The sequence below is a fragment of the Oculina patagonica genome, chromosome 10 (genome assembly GCF_052425735.1).
Source record: "Oculina patagonica isolate OP01 chromosome 10, crgOcupat, whole genome shotgun sequence".
In the NCBI taxonomy this organism is placed as follows: Eukaryota; Metazoa; Cnidaria; class Anthozoa; order Scleractinia; family Oculinidae; genus Oculina; species Oculina patagonica.
In genome coordinates this window covers 8314-31556 of record NC_135767.1, presented here as the reverse complement: position 1 = coordinate 31556, position 23243 = coordinate 8314, and the positions used below count along the sequence as shown (strand labels likewise).

Sequence of the window (23243 nt, the reverse complement as noted above, 5' to 3'; positions counted from 1 at the left end):
TAGGCTGCGTGCCAGGGTTCCTGATATTTTTTTAGCGAGTCCCTTTGTCCCTTGTCGCTTCCAGTCTCTCTCAAATTCTGTAAAAGGAGAGGTGGCATATCTGCAATATGGCGGACGTAGGCGACAAAAATGTCTTCGATAGTAGTGATCTATTACCGTACTTAAAACGCTTGTTCTGCGAAGCTTTGAGAACGGTTAATGGTCTGGATCAAAGCAGAATGGATTCATTTTCGTTGAAATTAAATAAGAAACTTGCACATGGAGAATTGATTATCCCTGCTTTTGTACGAAACTGTCTTGGCGATGTCGACAGAGACAAGGTAAGCTACATCAATACATGTGAAGGTTTTTCAGCTTATGTCACTATCTTAATCTAATAATGTAGTGCTTTATTATCCAAGGCCACTGATTAGAATACAGATAATGCACAGAAGCTACAGCAGTGCTGGTCGAAACACATTTTTAATTTTACTGGATTTACATCAAGCTTTGACAGAAATGCTTATTTGAAGTTTTAATTTGAAGCCTGTTAAAGAGATTCTTTGTTTATATGCCTGTCAGATTCTCAAACTGTTATTAACTTTCAGTAACACTACAGTTAAACATTTAACAGTTACTTTAACGGTATTAACAAGATAGTACAGTTGAACCCCTATTAAGCGGCCACCCTCGGGGAAATGGCAACTGGCCGCTTAATAGAGGTTGGCCGCTTAATAGGGGTTTGTCAAAAATTAGCATAATGTCTTTTTAAAAGGTTACATTATTTCAATACAATATAAGGTGAAAAGGAATAATGTAATCACAGGAAGACGACAATAAACCTGTGTTTGAATGATTTTATCGGCCGTCACGGTCTGAGCTTGTTGGAAATAATTTAAATATCGTATCTTACATTCTTATTGGCCGCTAAATAGAGGTAAAAACAATAGAAGAACGCTCATCCGGACAGCAGAAAGGTAGCCGCGGGCGCTTAATAGGGGTAGCCGCTTTAAAAGGGGTTATATTTACAGTATTATACTGACAATATTTTCGGGACTTTAGTAACTGGCCGCTTAATAGGGGGTGGCCGCTTAATGGGTGGCCGCTTAATAGGGGTTCGACTGTAATATTAAAATAGATAATAGTAACATAGTAATGAACTTTATTGTCCTGCAACCTTCCCTAATTTTCTGGTTGAAGTATTGAGGAAACAAGGACAACTACAGAGGCCTATATCTGGGGGTGGGGGTTAATTGGATGTACTTTTTGTTTACATGTAAATGGGCCTATAATGGGGGTTAAGGGGCTTATAAAGGTGTACTGTTTATGGTATACAAACAGACAAGGAAAGCTTGTGGTCAGTCCAGTATTGAAGGGTTGGAGGTAAAAAAACTTCTTTTGTTTTCTCCAACACGATGTCCACCAAAAAGGGAAAATTAAATTAATTGTATAATTGATGTATTTTTCAATATTTTAACATTTTTTGTGTACTGTACTTGGCATTTTTAGGTTGAATTCCAAAGCATGTGTGATAAAATCATTGACTGCATATCAACAGTTCAGTTTGTAAAACATTGTCAATTAACAAGTGCAGGTCATCTTCTACTGAGTCTAAAAAAGGCTGAGGTCATGAGAGCTGTACTGAAAAATGTTGTGAGTAAAACAGACCAGTATGGAAGATCAACTGGAGAAAATGCTCAGAGTGTGTTGCTGAATCCTTCTATTTTACTGAGATCACATGATGGAGATCAAGATCATTTAAATCTTGATCAGCTAAGAACAGTTCTCATTTGTGAACACACCAAGGAACTTTTAGAAGCTAATAGGTATGTGTTTTAATACTGGCTTATCATTTTCTGAAAATTGTTTTAATAAAATTATAACCTCAATGTACAACGATTCTTCGTTGAAATTTTATGTCCTACAGATGGATGTGGTGTAATGTACAAAAAATTAATATATTACGTGGGTTAAGGCTAGGAATTGGGAAAATTGGTTGTTAGGCAGTGTCTATAACAAAACATATTCCCTACTATACCCCTTCCCTTCCTTTTTTTCAACTTAATTTTATATTTGGCTGACAAAATCAATCCCTGTAGCTGTGAAAAACAGAATGTAAAGCTTATTCAAAACCCACTCTTCCACTAAGGCAACATACAGGTAATTATCAGGGTTCACACGCCTCTTGAAAACCCTTGAATTTCAGGAGTTTGATTTCAAGGCCTTGAAAGTACTTGAAATCGGTTTTGGTCCTTGATTTTTTATTGAATGTCAAAAGGCTGCAAGGAAATAAGAAGACCACCAAAATAAGCAATTTTTTTTTAGTTCTTTAGCAAGCACATCAATTGCACAACAGACTGGAAATAATTGATTTGGGGTATATTTCATGAAAAAAGCCCTTGAAATTTCCAAGAAGGGTCCTGGAAAGTCCTTGAAAAGTCCTTGAATTTTTTACCTGAAAAAGTGTATGAACCCTGAATTATTTCTCAAAGAGATTTTTTGACTTCCCTAACAGTTGATATTCTCATGGAATGCAGATGTCAATAAATTACCACATTTTTAATTTTTTATTGCAGTACTGTTGTAAAATTAACACCAGGTGATGTGTGCGAAATGGAACACGAAAATGAACTCAGAAACATTCAGAGTGTGCAAGAAACATGTCACTTGTTTTCTCCATCATGTTTTACTACAAGTAAAACTGGTACATGGACAGACAGAGATCTTACCATTAAAGCTAAAGAACTTTACGAACTGCTAAAAAGCCGCAAATATAGCAAACAAAGTGATGAGTCAGCAGAATCAACTGGTACCCAGGTCACTAACAACACTCACAGTTGCAGCTGTGCAGATGATTGTGACTGTAAAGACTCTGATTTTAACTTTGATGTATTTACTCTGGATGTGGATGAGTTTTGTCAAGATAGTAAACAGTTTAAAGGTGAGGTTCACATGTAATTTTTTCTGTCTTATTTGCTATTGAACTCATCGCTGCTAAATACAATCAAATTGTACATGATTGTGGTACAAGCATTCCATTTTATTTTTTTATTGTAATTGATTGCATGCCCTAATGATCTGTCCACTATAATTAGCAAACATGTGCTTTATATAAGCAATATATAAGCTTGTAAATCCAATGAATAGCATGATATCTTTTTTGGTTTCCCTTCTTTCTGGCATTTAACAGCTTTTAAGATTGGCAGGGGTATTATGCAGAATGCAGAACGCAGAATGCAGAATGATGGTCACTGACGTTAGCTTTCACTTCAGTTTGCTTGTGGTTAGCTTCCACTCTGGTTTGCTTGCGGTTAGCTTAACCCTAGTTTGCTTGAAGTTAGCTTTCTTTCTGGTTTGCTTGTGGTTAACCCTAGTTTGTTTGCAGTTAGCGTCACCCAGTTTACCTGTGGTTAGCTTTCATTCCGGTTTGCTTGCCATTAGCTTTTATTTGTTGGTTAGGATTTTTATTCTGTGTTCTGCAAATATACCCAGGCTGCTGTTTTGAGAGTAAATTAATCATAAAGTAGAAGACTATAGGATAAACAGACAAATTGACAATGAAATATTTTATGTTTAGTAACTTTATTAGAAAAAGTGTCCAATTAACTAGGGACACTAGCTAGTTAACAGGGCTGTCATAAAGTTTTAATGCAGCCGCAACGTTGAAGTTATCACCGGTAGCATTTCATTCCATATGCAAGACAGCGTAATGTAACACAAATCAGCATCTTGACCCGTAACATTGAGTGAACTCAGCCGTAACAGGTGTTACGGGTTACGGCCTTTAATAACAGCCCTGGTTAACATGTTACCACTTTAAAAATACGTGGTAATAAAATAAAATTGCCAATCTTTATGCAGCAGTCCTTATTACACACAGCACAATTTGCAGAATGTGAAATATTTCCATAAATTTTTCAGTTTCACCAGTAATTATATTATTTGTTTCTAGTTACACTCTCAGGCTCACTGCTTAAAGATGTGGCAAAGCTGGATCTAGCTGGAAAAAATGTAAGGCAGCTTCATATTGAATAAGAGTATCGCAAATTGATATTACTGTAACTAGGAGGCGCGGCGGCCTAAAGGTTAGTGCGACTCCGGATCGAGCAGTCCAAGTTTGAGCTCCGGCCTGTGTCTTGAGCAATACACTTTACTCTCCTAGTGCCTCTCTGCTGGCAAAATAATGCTGGGGGTAACCCTGCCATGGACTAGCATTGTATTCAGGGGGGAGTAGAAATATTCCTAGCCACTTAATGCTACAATAACTGGGATAAACTTTGGCAGTATGGGCCGCATGGCCTTGAGGCTTCCCCCTTCACTATCTTACGGTTATTTCTGTGTCATCAGGCAGCAAATGCAGATATGGTTCTTCATGTTACAAGCTGTAGAAGAACGTTTACTCAACAGCAAATCAGAACTGTGTGGCAAATGACTTCTACAAATCCACTTACCAGGAAACAGGCATGTAAACTATACCATCTAGTCACATAGAAATGCCGTGATGTTCACTATAAAAATTTAAAATGCAAATAGTAAGGGTACCCATATATGCATCTTAAATACAATTGAAAATAGTTTGACAAACAGCAAAAGCCAGAACCAATTACACTGAGTAGTTGAGAACAAAAGGAAAGGGGTTAGCCCTCAGATAACTACTAGACAGATAACTACGGTACATGAAGCAGAATTGAGTGATTGTATGAACTATACATTTATATCCCCATTGATGTGTTAAAAAATTGGCACTGCAAATTTTTGGCACCATGCTGACTATATTTTAGCATGCCGACACTCCTGATTATCAACCTGTAAGGGTATTGGTGCCAAATGTAATGTGAGGGGTGGTGAATGGTCCTTCAAAAAATGTGTGTCTCGCAAAATTTTAGTCAAATTTCAATGGTCACGTCGTCTCGAATTTTTCTTTGACGCCTTCTCAGAGTCTCGATTTCTTTTGCAAGGCTAAAAAGCTCTCAAAAGGTCGCGGGCTCGCAGAGTCTCGCATTTATCATTTGACACCCCTAATGTGGCAACATACCAGTGCCAGAGGTAGTCTTAGCATGGGTAATCAAAACACTGTTGCTGATAATTTCTACTTAATTTATACACTTCTAAGAAGTTTTTATTTTTCTATTTTGTATTTTCATTTTGTGGCACACCTGTAAACCGGATTTTTAGCTAAGCGTGCTGACCACGTTAATAAAGATTGATTGATTGATTGATTAATTAATTCATGTTATTTATTTTCTTTGGTGCCTTTTTCACAATTACAATGGCAGCATTTTAATGATGCATCATGTCGGCTTAACTACTTCAGTGGCAAAAACCACAGATGCGTTGTACTTTCCAAGAAGTAATTGCATTCCCAAGTAACACTTGCTTGGCACACTGCCATAACTTACTCCGTTACCTTTATGTTGTTGGTTGATTTACTTGTGTATTTTGTTGCTGTTTTACAGTTTTACCTGAACCATGGGTTAATAACAGTGTATAATGACAAAGAAAAGATCCAAGGTCATCTCAATGCAGTGGATCTTCTAAGGTGTGGAGGATTTTCTTATTTATACCAAGATGCAAAAATTGTATGGTCAACTCTTTCTGACTTGTCATTACTTCATTTTCACAGAAAAATATTACAAGATATTTATTTAGAAATTTAAATGGTTGTTTATTGATATATTTTTTTATTTTATTTTGGTAGAATACGTGAAAAACAACTAAGAGAATCTTACATTCTAAAATATGGTGATAAAGTAGAAGGTATGAAATTAAATCAAAGTTTATCACTTGCTATATTTGTATAGGTGGCACACAAACCCATGTAGATTTAATGACTTTTACTTGTCTTGCAAATTCCAACATATCATAGTTTTGTATACAAAAGTTATGTTTTACTTCAATCTTTTCATTTAGTTCAGTATGTGTTAACTTACTGTTTTATCTGAAACTATTTTGCCTGGATGGCATATAAATTTATGACAGTTAGCATCTGAGAATAGTCTTTTCAGGGGTAACCCTATTCAGGGGAATGGCGGTCTGAATGTCACTAGTTTGCTTGCGGTTAGCTGTTACTTCAGTTTGCTTGTGGTTAGCTTTCACTCCAGTTTGCTTGCGGTTAGCATTTTTTTTGGTCATGGCAATGTACTATCGCCAGTCCATCATTCCGACATTCCCCCAAATAGGGTAACCCTCTATTCAGTTATTATCATGTCAGCCAGGTTTCCCCAGGGATTTGGTGGTACCCATTGAAACACAAGGGTGTAAAGAGCCACTAGGAGAGTTAAGTGTTTTGGTCAAGCACACTAATGCTTAACCTCAGGGTTAAAGCCCATAATTTTACACTAGCAATTAGGCCTGTGCACATTTCAGTCATGGCATAAAATAGATATACAAACACTTGCAATAATATTACCGGTACTCATATCTGTAGTTTGTATAGTGCAATCATCTTGGTGAGGGTACTTTAGTCCTGAAAAGGAATTGTGAACTGACATATATTTTAAGAACCTGAGTGGAAGTCATCTTCAGAGTCATGTTGTAGCCGGTTTGTCTGTTGGTGGTGTTAAGTCTGGTTTACTGAGATACTTCTTATTCTAAACCATTAACTATATTATGCATATATATCTGTTTTCCAGTAACTATTTTCGCTGTATTTTCAGGTCATGGCTGGGACATATCAATCAGGCAAATGGCAGTAGCTGCTATCAAACTAGAAATTCTTTCTCCAGCTCCAAACAGTGAAGTGAGTATTATAAAGATTCTCAGGGACAAGAAAGTTGAAGATCAAAGAAGTGTTGGCACAGGTGCGAGGCAGTGAGGCATGCAATCCATTCCGGTTTGCTTAAAGTTAAACAGAATTCTGGTTAGCCTAAATGGCACTCCGGTTAGCCTACAGTTAGCTTATGTAGCTTGCGATTATCCTTTTTATTTGGAGAAGGGTGTTTCTGCCTCGCATGCCTCGCTGCAATGCCTCGCTGCCTCGCACATTTGCGAGACTCATCAAAGAATATCCATAAAATAATATCAACTTCATAAATTTTTCTGTATTGATCAACGGAAAAGCCAAAAAAAGGTCAAATCAAATAGCTTCATCAAAATTAATTATAAAGGTTTTCTTTTAAATTACCATTATCAAGTGATGATTATTTCTCCCTATAGTATTTGATTGTGGGTTGAGATTCTCAAAATCAATTACTTTTTTTCTAGTGGATTTAAGGGGATAGGCTTTATAATTTTTGTATTATAGTTTAAACTCCATCTGCAATTTATTTATGCTTCCTTTTTGCGCAACTAAGATATGTAACAATTTACAGCAAGGCGCCCAAATGTGTGACCACTTTTAATTTATTCACATTCTTTCGTGCAGATTTAATCCAATCAGAAGTCAACTGCAAGCTATCCACGGCTTTTGATTGGATTAAATCTGCACGAAAGAATGTGAATAAATTAAAAGTGGTCACACATTTGGGCACCTTGCTGTAATGTTAAATAATGGTAATTGATAGAGCAGTTTTCAATCGAGAAAGTGAACCAGGTTTTTAAACCAATCACTAAGAGTAGTAATGCAAAACCAAAGCAATGCAAATTTCTTTTGTCACTCAAGCGAAAACTGCTCTAAAAAATAATTATATGTAAACACATATTCATTCCTGCAATCTTGCATTTCTAGGTAAGAATTAACTTGTGCGAAACTTCAAGAGAATTCCGGCAGGCCACCTTTGTTTTATACAACTGTGCCAGACTTGCCAAGCTTTTCCACAACTTTGACGAAAATGTCCAGAAAGGTAAGATAAACTCCACCTATTTATAGAGCAATTGGTAAAACAGCTCCAGAGTTCTGGCACATATAAATACTCACTTGCAGTACAAATGAGGAAAAAACCTTTGCATTTAAGATAAGTTAAGATGCTTTATTTAAGGTCCATGGTGTGCGCAACGGTAGACCTGTTCACAGCCCTTTTTTCATATTTTTTTCGATTGATGAGCGTGGGGAAAGAAAGACGAGAGAACTGCTTTTTCGCATTGAAAAATACAGAGGCTCAGGCTTGTCTAAAAAATGATAGCACAATCAAAATAATACCAGTGTGAATGCAGATTAAGTAAATATGGGTAACTGGCTTCTTATATGAGCAATAACATAATTATGAAAACAAGATATAATTTATATAAAAAACAAGACAGTTTTTTAGTGTGCAGGCTGATATAATAATTGAGTTCTCAAAGTTTCAAGCTCTGCCTCGCATTTATTTTTTATATAAAATTACTGAAATTACTAAGCAAAATTTGTTAATTTAAATGTTTATTTCTCACCCTTTGGAGCATTTGTTCTGACTTATAGGTGTCTATCCAGCCCTACCCCCAGTAACTGAAGTGGATTTTAACCTCCTGCGTGACCAAGTGAGTTGCAAACTACAGTTCAGTTTTCTCAAAAGAAAGGGTTTAGGTTGTTACCGGTAATCAGTTAGAAGGTGAAAACAATTGGGGCTCTCCATTTTAGATTAACAAAATGGAAGAGCCAGCTATTTTTTTATTAAGGGAAAAGGCAGAAAACTTTATATGTTTAAATAACTACAGTTGAGTCCCGATAACTCGAACCTTCAAGGGAAATTGAAAAAGGTTCGAGATATCGGGAGTTCGAGTTATCAAGGGTAAAATTAGTAAGAATATGACCTAAAGGGAAAACGAAAAAGGTTCGAGTTAGCGGGAGGTTTGAGTTACTGAGGGTTCGAGTTATAGGGATTCAACTGTATGTCACTGTACTGGTATTCATTCTTGAATGATGTTAAGAAGTAATTTCTCTGAGTTAAAAATAAAAGGAAAACTCATATTGTTAAATTACTAAGGTAGATAAAAACCAATCTCTCACTATTGGTGATGATGACGATGACGATGACGATGATGATGATGATGATGATGATGATAAAAAACCAAGTTTCAAAAAGGTGTTATAACAAATAACCAGAGAAGAATATGAATGACAAACTAGTCTCTGACTAATGCAGCACTTCTCTCTTCTTTCTTCAACAGGCTGAATGGGAGTTGACTTTAAACTTTATTGTGGCATTTCCATCGGTTGTGAAGGAGGCTGTCCCAGAAACAACAACCAAGACACACAATTTCACCATCCACACAAACAAGGTCAATTAATGTTATTGTTTATTTAATATTAAACAGGACACAATTTTTTTATTTTTTAAAATAACCATTTGATGGGCCCTGTGTTAGGTTATGCCAGTCATTAACCTTGTTTTAGGTTAAGTCAAAGGAGTTAGCGGCTCATGCTCGTCAGCAGCTTGTTAGTGCCAGCATTCAATTCTGCCCTCTGTAGCATGAAGTGACTAGCATTTTGCAGGTTGCCCTAGCAAAGCAAATTATTCACAGTTACCCATTTACTGTTATGTTTTTTCACTCAAGAACACAACACAGTGAACCTGGCCAGGCCTGCAGGAACCCATAACACTCAATCACCTCAATCTTTAGCTCTGTTGCTGCAGAACTGTTTTTTAGTAGAAAATTAACTGTTTTATGTTTGACTTCTTTTCAGATCTGTTGTTTCCTGTTCAACTTGAGTCATAAGTTCAGTTCGTACTATGGACGAGTGCACATCCTTGGAGTGAGTGAGGGGGGGGGGGGAGCTATAAAAAAATTATTGATATAATTCCTCTTCTGACTAAACTGCCAGTGGAAATGTACAAGCTGAACAGCAACACTTACTAGTTAGGAGTATAAAAGAAAACACAATTGATATCAATCAAGTAAAAAAGGATGAATATGGTATAGAGCATGTTGTAGATAAATAATGGACAACATAGCCTATGAAACCTCGGGCGAGGCATGCAATGCATTACGGTCTAGAGAGTCTTTAAATGAAACCATACACGTGCAACTGTGACTGGCCTCGCTGCACATTCTCATACTTGCCAAAGGTTGTAATCACTTTTGCCAATAGTCTTTTTAGAAACAATGTGACTTCTATTTTAGCTCTCTGTAATTGAAGTCTCTGGTATAAGCTCCCTCCCCTGGCATTTTGTTAAAACATGTAGGCCTGTGTAGAAAGAGACCCTGTGACAGTAAAAGTCTTCCCTAAGAACACAACATGTCATGAAAACAACTGCTGCTGTCAGTAAAGTTTTCTCCAAGAATCAACTGCAAGAACTTTTAAAATATTATTTGTATTTTTGTTTTGTAAAATAATTTTCCAGGAGTCAAGGCAACATCTTTTTCCAACAATGTTTGCAAGACTTTATCTAATGAAAGCTCTTCAACAGGTCAGCAGTAGTTAGTAATTTTTCTTAACTATTGCCAGACATTTCTTTTCAGTTTTTGTTCCCCAGTCCTCCCCAGTCAGATCTCTTGCTCTATTCTCATCACCTGTTTGTTTGACATTGTATGAATATTGTAACGAGAAACTGGATTTTGATCACTCATGTTAAGTTCAATTGTTACAATTTGCTGCAGGTGATAGGTTACTGTGAGAGTTTTTGTAATTGATTTGGTATTGACAGATACAGAGACAGGCTTATCAGGGCCGTACCTATAGCGGGGGGTGGTGGGCAGAGGGCGCAGTTGCCCCTGCCAGTAAAACTAAATTTCTTACATAGTGTTTGAGTTTGCTGGTCTGTTTCTTGTAGCTATATTGGATTTTGCCCCCGCAGCGGAGTTCAGCGGACTTTGCCCCCGCAGACAAAAAATCCTAGGTACAGCCCTGCTTATGGTCGGTTATGGACATCCAGGGATTTAAAAGAATTCCAGGTGTTTTAGTGTATCCCAGGGGTGTTTCAAAATTGGCCTAGGGGTTTCAAATGCTTATCCCTTAGGCTAAGCGAATTCTCTGAATCAGGAATTCTTCACAAAACAAATTTACTTGTTCTGTTCTCTGATAGAAGCATCAATGTATGCCAGTATCTAAGCTTATCGTTCGTCAGCCTTAGTCCGAGGTTGCTCGGAGGAAGAGGTAGGAACGCACAACCACGGGCTGTCTGAGAATAAGGCTTTCTTTTTGTTGAATTCACAGACTAAAAAACACTTTTCGGTTGCAGATATTTCTGAACTGTCTGCAACTCCTGAATGTCAGTTCTCTGACTCAGATGTAAAGCAAGAGTCACACAGTGTGCTGATTTTTATCCAATGATGATGATGATGATGATGATGATGATGATGATGATGATGAAATATTATTGAAAAAATATATTCTTATTGAAACTGAGTTGAATTAAAAGGTAATAAAAGGTTGAACTGTCAACAAAGCTTCACACAATTTATAAAGCATCTCTTTATTTTAAACAACTAATCGGCAGATTTAACAGCATTCTCTTTCTCGTCCACTGTTTGTGCATCTCTGGATGTGTTGTATGCTGACCCATAAAACTGGCACTAGTTACGTGGGAGAGGCTTGGTTCCCCAGTGAGCCATCTTGTTGCTGATTGGTCGTTTACGGAAGTACTCTGAGTCAAGGAATTCTTTGATGGCAGGGATGGCCTGGGATAGAAAAAAGAAAGTTATAGTTTACAATATAGACTGTCCACAGCCTCTCGATTTTTTAACGCAAAAAAGCAAACGAAGCTAGCGCGAAGCGCGAGCGCGCCGGGGGAGGGGGGCAGGGCATGAAGTCCATGGCCTCTGGCTGCCTGTAGTTTTTAACCTATTTCAAATAAAGTATGTATGTATGTATGTATGTATGTATGGCGTCCAGTTCTCTTGCCATTCTCACCGCGTGCTCATCGATCAAAAAAACACGAGAAAATAGAGCGCTGTGGACAGTCTATTTACAATATACAAGACAAAACATTGCACTGTATTGTGAGAGAAAGCTTTGCATTAATCAATCGATCGAACAATCAGTCAGTCAGTCAATCAATCAACCAATCTTGTTCGGTTTTTTTCGGTCAAAAAAAAACCAGGATCTCAGAACAATGTTATCTTGAGTCATAAGTTTGTTCTTTATACATCCCCTTACCTCAATCCTCGCCATAAAATCCTTTATGTTTTGAAAAGGATCGAGAGTTAATGGTTCAAAGGTTCGCAGTTGATCCAAAAAATCATACATCATGAAGTCAGCAAAACTAATCTGTGGAAAGAATAAATGCGATGTTTAATCGATGGCATTTATACAAATGTCACTGTACCGTTAAGTAATAAGTTAAACTTATGTAACAATTGGTTCTTTAGCGTGCACTATCGAGCTCATGGAGCACGCGGGAAGTTTGGAGAGCACGAAAGAAGTGTAAGAGTTACTAGAGGCGATAGCCGAGAGCAACTCTAGCCTCTTGAGTGCTCTCCAAACCTCCCAAGTGTTCCATAACGCGATAGTGCACAGCTAAAGCATGAACCAATTGTTTTATAACATTGCCAGTGGAAATGTAAATCTAGACCCGCGCCAAAACCTCGCGCGAGAGAAAACAAACCTGGAAGCGATTTGCTTACGCTATCAGCATGCAGCATTGGATTTTGAGCACGCTTACGTGTACTGAATTTGATAACGCGGCCCTGCTAGCTATGTTATAATACAATACTATTAATAGCTTTCATTTCAAAGGATAGTGAGAACGTTTTTTTTTTTCTAAAGCAAAGAGAAAGAGCAAATCTAATGTACGATTACTACTTCGGACAGAGATCATTGATACACTACAGATTTAAACGTGTAGGCCTGGGTTATACTTACATGATCCCCAGTGAAATAAGGAGAAGTATTGAGGAAGTCAGAATGACGCTGAAGGAAGCCTTTGCAAGAATTCAAATACTCCGCCCTTCCTCCTTCCTAGTTACAAATAAGGTCAAAAGTAAGTTGTTATAAATGAAACTCGGAGAAGCGTCTGTTCTAATCCACTGGCGGGGATTAAAGGAGCGAGGTGGCCCATCAGTGCCGGTTACCCTAACAGTTTGCCAGTACTTATTTATACTCCAGGGTGGAGAGAGAGAAAGCGAAGTGTCTTGCACAAGAAGACAATACAGTGACCCCGGCCAGGGCATGAACCAGAACCGCTCGATTGAGTGTCCAGCGCACTTACCACTAGACGACTGCAACTCCCCCACCCCCCATCCCACACACACACACACACACCCCGTATCGCAAAGGTCCTCTTATCAAACGTATATTGGTTTTACACGACTGCGTATGTAACGAAAGAACCTCGTGCTCCGCGTCACACCGTCGGCTTCACAAAACAACAGACCAGTGTCTACTGACGAAAAACATCTTAGTAGCATGTTATTCGGTTGAAATGGCGTACCCTGTTTCTTCCACTATTCACAAGCAGATGATTGGGGCGTTTGAACCGTTGCTTTGTTAAAGTAACTTCTAAAACTTGCACTTACAAAATCTGGACTGAAGTAGGTGAACTTTATGAATCCACCGATGAAGTCCATGGCCTGCAATGAAAGAAATGAAGTCAGAACAAGTTTACAGGGCGGCTTGACTTAAGATTTGACTTTTCTTGCTTAAAACAGACGACGGCTGAACAGAACAATCTTTGGGCCTTTTGTCACGAAAAATGAAACAAACGGACAAGTCACAACTGCAAGCAAGTTAAACTATTCGTACCTCGCCTGAAATGACATCGGCTCTCATCATTTCCTCTTCTGTGGTCCCACCTGCGGACAAGCTCAAAATATTAATTTTCTTACTGTTTACCACACACGTATTTATTTGAATTAGTTCTACGCATATCGAGATAGCAAACTCAGTTTGATGATATTTTTGTTCCCTTTATATTAATTTTAAGTTGTTGAAAGAACTAGTTTGCGTGGCAGGGCGAAGCGTAGCAAGGAGAAAGATAACTCGCCCAAGGGAAAACAAAGTTGACTTCGGCCCTCAGTTTCCAACCCCTCTTCCAACTTGTTGATCGCGGATCGCCCTCCCACCCAAATTCTTCTCCTTTTCCCTCGCAATACATTTTTGCATCGTGTCACTCGACAAGCTTTCATGCGCTTCGAAAGAAACGACCGCAAGGCAGGCTATTTTGACTATCATAAACTCCTTTTCTGCCTCTATAAGGAGAGAAAGGTACGTTACTTTGACACAAGGGATGTAGAAATAGAGGAAGGAACTAGAGGAAGGTTTAAATATTTCAGTAAAATAATGGACTTACACAGATTGTGCTTGCGCGCGATGTGCCGGATAATCTAGGAAGAGAACATATATGAGTCACTTGTTGCCAACAGCATGATAATGACAATGGTGCTTAGTGCTCACAAGCTGCTTTGATCTTCCAGTCAGTAAAGATTTTAATAACAGCTTACTTACTTAGTAGCTTTTCTATCAGTAAAACTGCTGGAGCGATCTGTGTTCATAGCTTAAAATGTAAAAACGCTTGAAACAGGTTTAAAAATCTAAAAAAATGTCTCAAAATTTCCGATCGCCTTCTGCGGTCCTATTCAGAGAATGATTATTTGTTAACAGTCGCGATTTTATTTTAAGGTCCATGTAAAAATCAAAGATCTCTTCGAGATATCGACTTTTTTGCATGAAGTTAGTATAAGTAGAAGGTTTAACCTGGGCATTGTTGTTCGAACATATCATGGAAGAATTCAAACGCCTTTCAGTTCAAGCATTTTTTTATTTTCGCGGAGGAAATGCTGTATTTGTCAGTCGCGACGGCTGGGCGCTTTGTGACTCATATACTTTGGCTTGGTTAAAAATAGTAAACTTTGACGCTTACCTTTAATCGAAATAGTTGCTTCCTTTCGAGTTAGAAAGATTTCTATTCGGCTTAATGCAGGGTTCCCGATAAAGGTTACGCACGACAGAGTTACCTTTTGTCTCGTCACGCAATCTTAACCCCCGGTCTTAACCCCACATTGATAAGTAAATTTTCGTTTGGATATTACCAAAAGCCGCTTCTCCTCGCGTTATTCTTTACCTTACGGCTACACATGCCATTTCTAACGACTACGGGCGCTTTCCGTTCGACCAAAACTTCTGGTTTGAGTTTCCAGAAAATTCCAGTGCAAATGGACCCAAATGGAACAGCATTTTCCAACTTTTCCGGTTGACTGCACGGAAGGCAAAACAAAATTTGCATATGGTCAGGTAGTGCGTCTAATATGGAAATTTCTACGGTGCATAAAAATAATGCACTGTGGCCTGTTTCGCAAATAAAAAGCATTCCGAGCACTGAAAATAAACTCCGTGAATGACATCGTGGCCACAAATACAGGGACCTTTCAAACGGCACACTACAAGCAACGAAAACGTCGCCAACCAAAAAAGTTTAATGTGCGATAATGAGCGTAGCCTGCACGCGCGTTATAAATATTTGTACATTTCTTTGCTGCCGCCTGCAAAACAACAACAAAAAACGACCGAGTTCACCTGAATTTTTTATGCTTTTTACAACATTTCCGGAAAAGAGGTCGACCTTGCAAGGTAGACCCAAATTTTCGAAAACAATTTCCGAGAACTTTCAGTTCCATTTGATTTTGCTTCTGGAATTTCCGGGGTTTTCAGTTGAATGGTTCGCATTTCGGAAATTCAACACTTTCCAAAATAGTACGCAAAATAGTACGCCAAATAGTACGCCAAAATAGTACGCCAAATAGTACGCCAAAATAGTACGCCAAAATAGTACGCCAAATAGTACGCCAAAATAGTACGCCAAACAGTACGCCAAATAGTACGCCAAATAGTACGCCAAAATAGTACGCCAAATAGTACGCCAAAATAGTACGCCAAATAGTACGCCAAATAGTACGCCAAAATAGTACGCCAAATAGTACGCCAAATAGTACGCCAAAATAGTACGCCAAATAGTACGCCAAAATAGTACGCCAAAATAGTACGCCAAATAGTACGCCAAAATAGTACGCCAAATAGTACGCCAAATAGTACGCCAAAATAGTACGCCAAATAGTACGCCAAAATAGTACGCCAAATAGTACGCCAAAATAGTACGCCAAATAGTACGCCAAAATAGTACGCCAAATAGTACGCCAAATAGTACGCCAAATAGTACGCCAAAATAGTACGCCAAATAGTACGCCAAAATAGTACGCCAAATAGTACGCCAAAATAGTACGCCAAATAGTACGCCAAATAGTACGCCAAAATAGTACGCCAAATAGTACGCCAAAATAGTACGCCAAAATAGTACGCCAAATAGTACGCCAAAATAGTACGCCAAATAGTACGCCAAATAGTACGCCAAAATAGTACGCCAAATAGTACGCCAAAATAGTACGCCAAATAGTACGCCAAAATAGTACGCCAAAATAGTACGCCAAATAGTACGCCAAAATAGTACGCCAAATAGTACGCCAAATAGTACGCCAAAATAGTACGCCAAATAGTACGCCAAATAGTACGCCAAATAGTACACCAACTCTCAAGGGACTGTTTTAATTTCTCAAGGGAATACTTTCCTCTGTGGATGATCAAAGCGCGTGACTTGAAAAGTGTCACTCTATAGTTGTGCTTCAACACTTCCGTTCTTGTAGAAAAAACTTGACTTGTCAAATTTACAAACGTTATATAACAATTAAAAACGTGAGTAGCGCAAAATCAAATGAAATTGAGAGTTCTTGGAAATTGTTTTTGAAAATTTCGGTCTACCTTGCGAGGTTGACCTCTTTTCCGGAAATTTTGTAAAAAGCATAAAAAATTTAGGTGAACTCGGTTGATTTTCGTTGTTGTTTTGCAGGCGGCAGCAAAGAAATGTACAAATATTTATAACGCGCGTGCAGGCTACGCTCATTATCGCACATTAAACTTTTTTGGTTGGCGACGTTTTCGTTGCTTGTAGTGTGCCGTTTGAAAGGAATCAGTGAAAGGTTTCGGCAATTCTACTTTTTTATAAAAAGGTTAACTCTCATTGTTGAAAACAGCAGAAAAATCAAGTTTCTGAATTTAGTTCAAACAGTACAAATGCGAAATTGTTGTCTTTTTTGTTAATGCTAGTCGAAAAGGTTGAAAGTTGAAAAAGGGTACCCTTTTTTCCAAAAAATGCTGGTATTGTTAGCTTTTGATTGAAAATATTTGCACGTCAACATTGTCCGCTTTTTATGCATTTCCCACTTTTCCAAAAAACAGCTGCAGATAGAAATGCCCATCTTTTCATTGCAAAGAAGCAATGTTATGGTTACTACAAAAAGGTTACTTTTTTTAGTTAAGAAGCAATCTTATCAAAAGCGCGAAAAAGGTTCCCTTTTTTTCACTTAGAAATAATCTCATCGAAAGTGCGAAAAAGGTACCTTTTTCGCTGCATTTAGAAGTGACGTTTTTCATGCTATTGGGATTGAAACTACATTAAAAATCCTTCTGATTGACAGGTGTCAACCGTTGACGCCATTTGATGAATATATTAGGAGCCCAACAGAGCCTATAAAGTGTGTTTTTAGGGGATTCTTATGCCCTGAGACTCCCCTGAAAACGCCTGGGCGTTGGGGTGTTCACGGCCTATCAAAAACCGTATCTGCTATTTAACAGAAATGGAAGTTCAATATTGTTATAATTATTGCATCGTGTATTTAATATTAGCGCATTTTTCGGTCCTCTTTCTTTCGCAGAGGCCTTTTTTTATATTTTCGTACTGTTGAGAAATAACAGACGAGGAGTAAAAGATTTTAGCTAGCTTCTTTGAATCGATCAAAAGCACGAAAAGAAGTTCGAAAATACTTACTACCATAAGTTGGGCCTACCTAAAATTTTTAAGTTGTCAGACAACTTTCCGTAAGGGAAACTGTTTTAAAACATAGATACAAAAACTACAAAGAACACAAGTTTACTTCGTTTACGCAATCTTGAACTATTGAATTCACTTCGTATTTCTTTATGCGTCTTATCCCATATTTAGATCAAAACAATCTCGCGTTTCTTTATGAAAAGCCTCTTGTTACTTTTGGAAAGTTTTGCCTGAGAATTTCACTGACTTGTTTGTGCGTTTTATTGTCTCTAATAAGATTCGTTATTAAAGCGACGTTGCTTTCCATATATTTCGCCATATTTGTCTTTTGACTAGTTAGTGAATAAACTCGTGGGAGTCGATTCAAGCAGAAAAATTACTCAAATGGCGTCAACGGTTGACACCTGTCAATCAGAAGGATTTTTAATGTCTTTCCCATCCCAATAGCATGAAAAAACGCCATTTCTAAATGCAGCGAAAAAGGTACCTTTTTCGCACTTTCGATGAGATTATTTCTAAGTGAGAAAATGGTACCTTTTTCGCGCTTTTGATAAGATTGCTTGTTAACTTAAAAAAGGTACCTTTTTGTAGTAAACATAACATTGCTTCTTAGCAATGTAGCTTTTTTTTGGAACAGTGGGAAATGCATAAAAAGCGGACAATGTAATCAGTGAAAGGTTCCGGCAATTCTACTTTTTCATAAAAAGGTTAACTCTCATTGTTGAAAACAGCAGAAAAATCAAGTTTCTGAATTTAGTTCACACAGTACAAATGCGAAATTGTCGTCTTTTTTGTTAATGCTAGTCTGAAAGGTTGAAAGTTGAAAAAGGTACCCTTTTTTCCAAAAAATGCTGGTATTGTTAGCTTTTGATTGAAAATATTTGCACGTCAACATCATCTGCTTTTTATGCATTTCCCACTTTCCAAAAAAAAAGCTTCAGATAGAAATGTCCATCTTTTCATTGCTAAGAAGCAATGTTATGGTTACTACAAAAAGGTACCCTTTTTAAGGTTAGAAGCAATCTTATCAAAAGCGCGAAAAAGGTACCACTTTCTCACTTAGCAATAATCTCATCGAAAGTGCGAAAAAGGTACCTTTTTCGCTGCATTTAGAATTGACGTTTTTTTCATGCTATTGGGATTGGAAAGACATTAAAAATCCTTCTGATTGACAGGTGTCAACCGTTGACGCCATTTGATGAATATATTAGGAGCCCATTATAGCCTAGCTTTCTCGGTACGGAGGTGTTTTTAGGGGATTCTTATGCCCTTGAGACTCCCCTGAAAACGCCTAGCCGCGTTGGGCTGTTCACGGCCTAACAAAATCCGTATCTGCTATTAAACAGAAATGGAAGTTCAATATTGTTATAATTATTGCATCGTGTATTTAATATTAGCGTATTTTCCGGTCCTCTCTCTTTCGCAGAGGCTTTATTAATTTTTTCGTACTGCTGAGAAATAACAGACGAGGAGTAAAAGATTTTAGCTCGCTCCTTGGAGCCGGTCAAAAGCACGAAAAGAAGTTCGAAAATAGTGGGCCTACCTAAAATTTTAAGTTGTCAGACAAATTTCCGTAAGGGAAACTGTTTTAAATCATAGATACAAAAACTACAAAGATTACAAGTTTACTTTGTTCACGCAATCTTGAACAATCGAATCCACTTCGTATTCGTTTATGCGTCTTATCCCATATTTAGAACAAAACAATCTCGCGTTTTTTATGAAAAGCCTCTTGTTACTCTGGAAAGTTTTGCCTGAGAATTTCACTGACTTGTCTCTAATAAGATTTGTTATTAAAGCGACGTTGCTTTCCATATATTTTGCCATATTTGTCTTTTGACTAGTTAGTGAATAAACTTGTGGGAGTCGATTCATGCAGACAAATTACTCAAATGGCGTCAACAGTTGACACCTGTCAATCAGAAGGATTTTTAATGTCTTTCCAATCCCAATAGCATGAAAAAACGTCATTTCTAAGTGCAGCGAAAAAGGTACCTTTTTCGCACTTTCGATGAGATTATTGCTAAGTGAGAAAATGGTACCTTTTTCGCGCTTTTGATAAGATTGCTTGTTAACTTAAAAAAGGTACCTTTTTGTAGTAAACATAACATTGCTTCTTAGCAATGTAGCTTTTTTTGGAACAGTGGGAAATGCATAAAAAGCGGACAATGTTGACGTGCAAATATTTTCAATCAAAAGCTAACAATACCAGCATTTTTTGGAAAAAAGGGTACCCTTCTTCAACTTTCAACCTTTTAGACTAGCATTAACAAAAAAGACAACAATTTCGCATTTGTACTGTGTGAACTAAATTCAGAAACTGATTTTTTTGCTGTTTTCAACAATAAGAATTAACCTTTTTATAAAAAAGTAGAATTGCCGGAACCTTTCACTGATTGTTGACGTGCAAATATTTTCAATCAAAAGCTAACAATACCAGCATTTTTTGGAAAAAAGGGTACCCTTTTTCAACTTTCAACCTTTTCGACTAGCATTAACAAAAAAGACAACAATTTCGCATTTGTACTGTTTGAACTAAATTCAGAAACTTGATTTTTCTGCTGTTTTCAACAATGAGAGTTAACCTTTTTATAAAAAAGTAGAATTGCCGAAACCTTTCACTGATTTATTTGGCGTACTTTTCTCCTTCCTTTTGCTTGTAAACAAGCAAAAAAGTCGAAAAAAGGTAGGGAAGGGAAAAACTAAGTTTTCTGCGGTTTGAAGTCTAATGTTCTAAAGTCTAATGTTCTAATCTTTTAATGTTGTCCAACTTGTCCATGATGACAATGAGCATTCTTATTGGCTCACGAACGCGCGCTCTTCGACGCTATGGTGAGAATTGTTTTATTTATCAGTATACCGTATTTTCTCGATTAAACGCCGGACCCCAATTAAACGCCGGCCTCGTATAAACGCCGGGTCAAAAATGCTAGTTTTTAAATAAACGCTCAAGCTAACAAGAAAACATATTCTGTCACAAATCTCGATTGCAACATAAGCTATCCAATCCGTAATAGTGGGTAATGATCACCTTTGGATACCCAAGGACACTTTTTCGGGGCAGAACGAAGAGAAAAATCGTCCCGCCTTGACAAACTGTCTCAATTGGTCTCGAAGATCGGTAACAATAAATCAATCTGAAATAATTGGCAGAAAATTGCAGTCCGTTAATAAACGCCGGGCCCCGATTAAACGCCGGCTTCAAATAAACGCCGGGTTCACGAAGCCAAGTTTGAAATAAACGCCGGGGGCGTTTATTTGAGAAAATACGGTATATTAACAACTATTCACCACTTGCCACCCACACTTACGTAGTAGCCCGAAAGAATGATTTTTGACTAGTTTATGCCTGTCAAAGATTACAATATCCGGGGTTAAAGTAGCCAAAAATAACGCTAGTTTTAGTGTATAGTAAGACTTTTTATAAGCTAGTTTCTTGATACGTACAGCCAAGGTCTGTGTCAGCTTTACATCTCCATCAATGTAATATGGTAACTGAAAAGTAAAGATTGCAAATTAGATTTACTCTTTACAAGGAATTTAACTATTCAGCTGGAAATGCCACAGGGAAATCCAAAAGAAAGGCGTCTCGTAAAAGCTGAAGGAAAGCTTAGTTACACTTACGTTTGGAAACGGCAGTCCCAAAGTTTCTTTAATAGATAACCAGCAGCTTTTGTCATAACCAGGAGCTAGAGATTAAAACATAACCGTCAGCAAGCTTGGCTTTTTGGATGACTTTTTAATGTAATATTTATTATGATAAAGTCAAAAACAAATTGCATTTCTTTGTGAGTGCATTTATCGTCTGTTTTCATTGACATACTAGACTATTTTTACGTTGTTCACTTCTCGTTCGTTTGTTCTTTCGTTCGTTCGTTCGTTCGTTCGTTTGTTCGGTCGTTCGGTCGGTCGTTCGGTCGGTCGGTCGGTCGCTCGTTCGCTCGTTCGTTCGTTCCTTCATTCGTTCGTTCATTTATTTGATCGTTCGTTCGTTCGTTTTCATTCATTCGTTCGTTTGTTCGTTCGATTTTTCATTTCCATCGCTTGGGTAGCTCCTTGGTTAATCATTCGGTTTCTGTGTTCCTACAACAAAATACCAACTCAGTAAAAGAGCTCCTTTCACTGGTTCAGTCCTGTTTTCAGTCGATTTCTCATATCAAAGAACTTACCGTCCCCTGTCACGTAATCACAATATTCGCACTTTGTTCCAGTGTAAGCTAACAGATAGCGAATGGGTTCGGCGAGCTTAAAAAAATAAAAATATATATCAAATAAGTAAAATAGAGCAGAGCTATTCTCTCTAACATATGTCGGTTTAACTTCCCGTCCTAGCTACGGGCCAATTCCAGCCAATTCCCGTTCCAGCACAAACGTTCCGAAGCGCCATGTCCCTGAAAGGCCGTGCAATGTCAATGGACGGAGGTGAAGACGAGCCCGATCTTGCACGTACAAAGGGGTGGAGGGAGGAGGGAGGGAACCCCGTTATACGTAAAAAAATTCAAGTTAAAGGCCAGGCCGAAAATTCTTCGTTTCCCGGCCTCTTTCCTAGATACCCATCTAAATTATAAAGAAATGGATGTCCGAAAACCGCTGTCACATTCAATACGATTTTGCGTGACTAGAAACTGCTACTTAACCCTCTAAAACATGAAGAAAGTAAACGTCAGTTAACAGCCATTAGGTGAAGTTTATTTAGTAAAAGTTCAGTACAAGAAAGTACCATTCTTACCCAGACAAGCTTCAGCCAGTAAATCAACAACAATCAACAATAAACCAAGACACTTATTTTTGAAAAAAATGTTAATCAAAAGCCGGTCTTGCTTTGTTTGCTTAAGCTATTCCGAATCTATAATGTGCGTGTTTTTGAAACTAGCCAGCAACATACAACTACATAAGGTACTCGACGGGTCAATTGAAGCACAATTTATACGTCGCACAGTCCATGGCGAATGTAATTGTAATCCAAGCTGCAGAAATGTTGCTTCACTCGACTCCCTTGGAATCAAACATGGAAGCAAGATGTTCGCCCCTCAGTTGTTATCTCAGACAGTTTCTGATGGGAGTTGAATTACATTCGACGGGACTGTATTGAAATTCGACGTATTATTGGACCAAAGACCGGAATATATATACATTCAGCTCACTCTGTCGTACATACAGACTTCTATGATCAAACGATTTATACAAAAATATTCCAAGCTAACAAACTGCAGTCGAATAAATGTGTTTGTAATTATAATTTACAGAACAAATGCAAATAAATATTCACTAGCATTGCTTTAAAATAAACCTTACCCCTCGTACATTCCAGTATCCCAGTATCGGAGCCATTACAACTTAAAATCTTGATGTAAACTGTGATGTTAGAATTGAATTTCCCCTTAACTAGGAGCAAGGAATGTCGCAATGTACCAGCAGCACAATGAGAGTGAATTTTGCAATCCAACCAAGGTCACGCTATGTGAGGCAATCACGCTATTTGTATTTGAAGTAATTCAATCACGTTATTTGAGACAACTCTATTTAAGGAAATTCTATCCTCTGGTTGAGAACGTTTATTACACGCTATCTGAAGAATTCTATCACGCTATTTAGGATGGGCTTATTTTCTAAAAATAGGGCTTATATACCGACCATAATTTAGGAATTCTT

The 23243-nt window shown here is 37.8% G+C and overlaps 2 protein-coding genes across 2 annotated transcripts; one reads left to right on the top strand and one right to left on the bottom strand.

Moving 5' to 3' along the window:
• Positions 1–11125, top strand: LOC144628008 (DALR anticodon-binding domain-containing protein 3-like). Its single transcript, XM_078486055.1, has 14 exons — positions 1–320; positions 1489–1805; positions 2556–2920; positions 3932–3990; positions 4327–4440; positions 5436–5518; positions 5678–5736; positions 6636–6718; positions 7646–7760; positions 8315–8373; positions 9004–9114; positions 9521–9589; positions 10179–10244; positions 11016–11125. The coding sequence occupies exons 1-14, from the start codon at positions 108–110 to the stop codon at positions 11067–11069; spliced, it is 1767 nt and encodes a 588-aa protein (XP_078342181.1). The 5' UTR covers positions 1–107; the 3' UTR covers positions 11070–11125.
• Positions 11126–11289: 164 nt separating this feature from the next.
• On the bottom strand, positions 11290–23065 carry LOC144628120 (glutathione S-transferase Y1-like). The gene is made up of 10 exons (XM_078486178.1): positions 22887–23065; positions 21761–21836; positions 21216–21280; positions 21039–21086; positions 14064–14097; positions 13517–13566; positions 13291–13344; positions 12638–12733; positions 11933–12043; positions 11290–11454 (listed from the first exon to the last, which is right to left on the bottom strand). Exons 1-10 carry the CDS (start codon positions 22920–22922, stop codon positions 11350–11352), a joined length of 675 nt encoding a protein of 224 aa, XP_078342304.1. The 5' UTR covers positions 22923–23065; the 3' UTR covers positions 11290–11349.
• Positions 23066–23243: the final 178 nt, after the last annotated feature.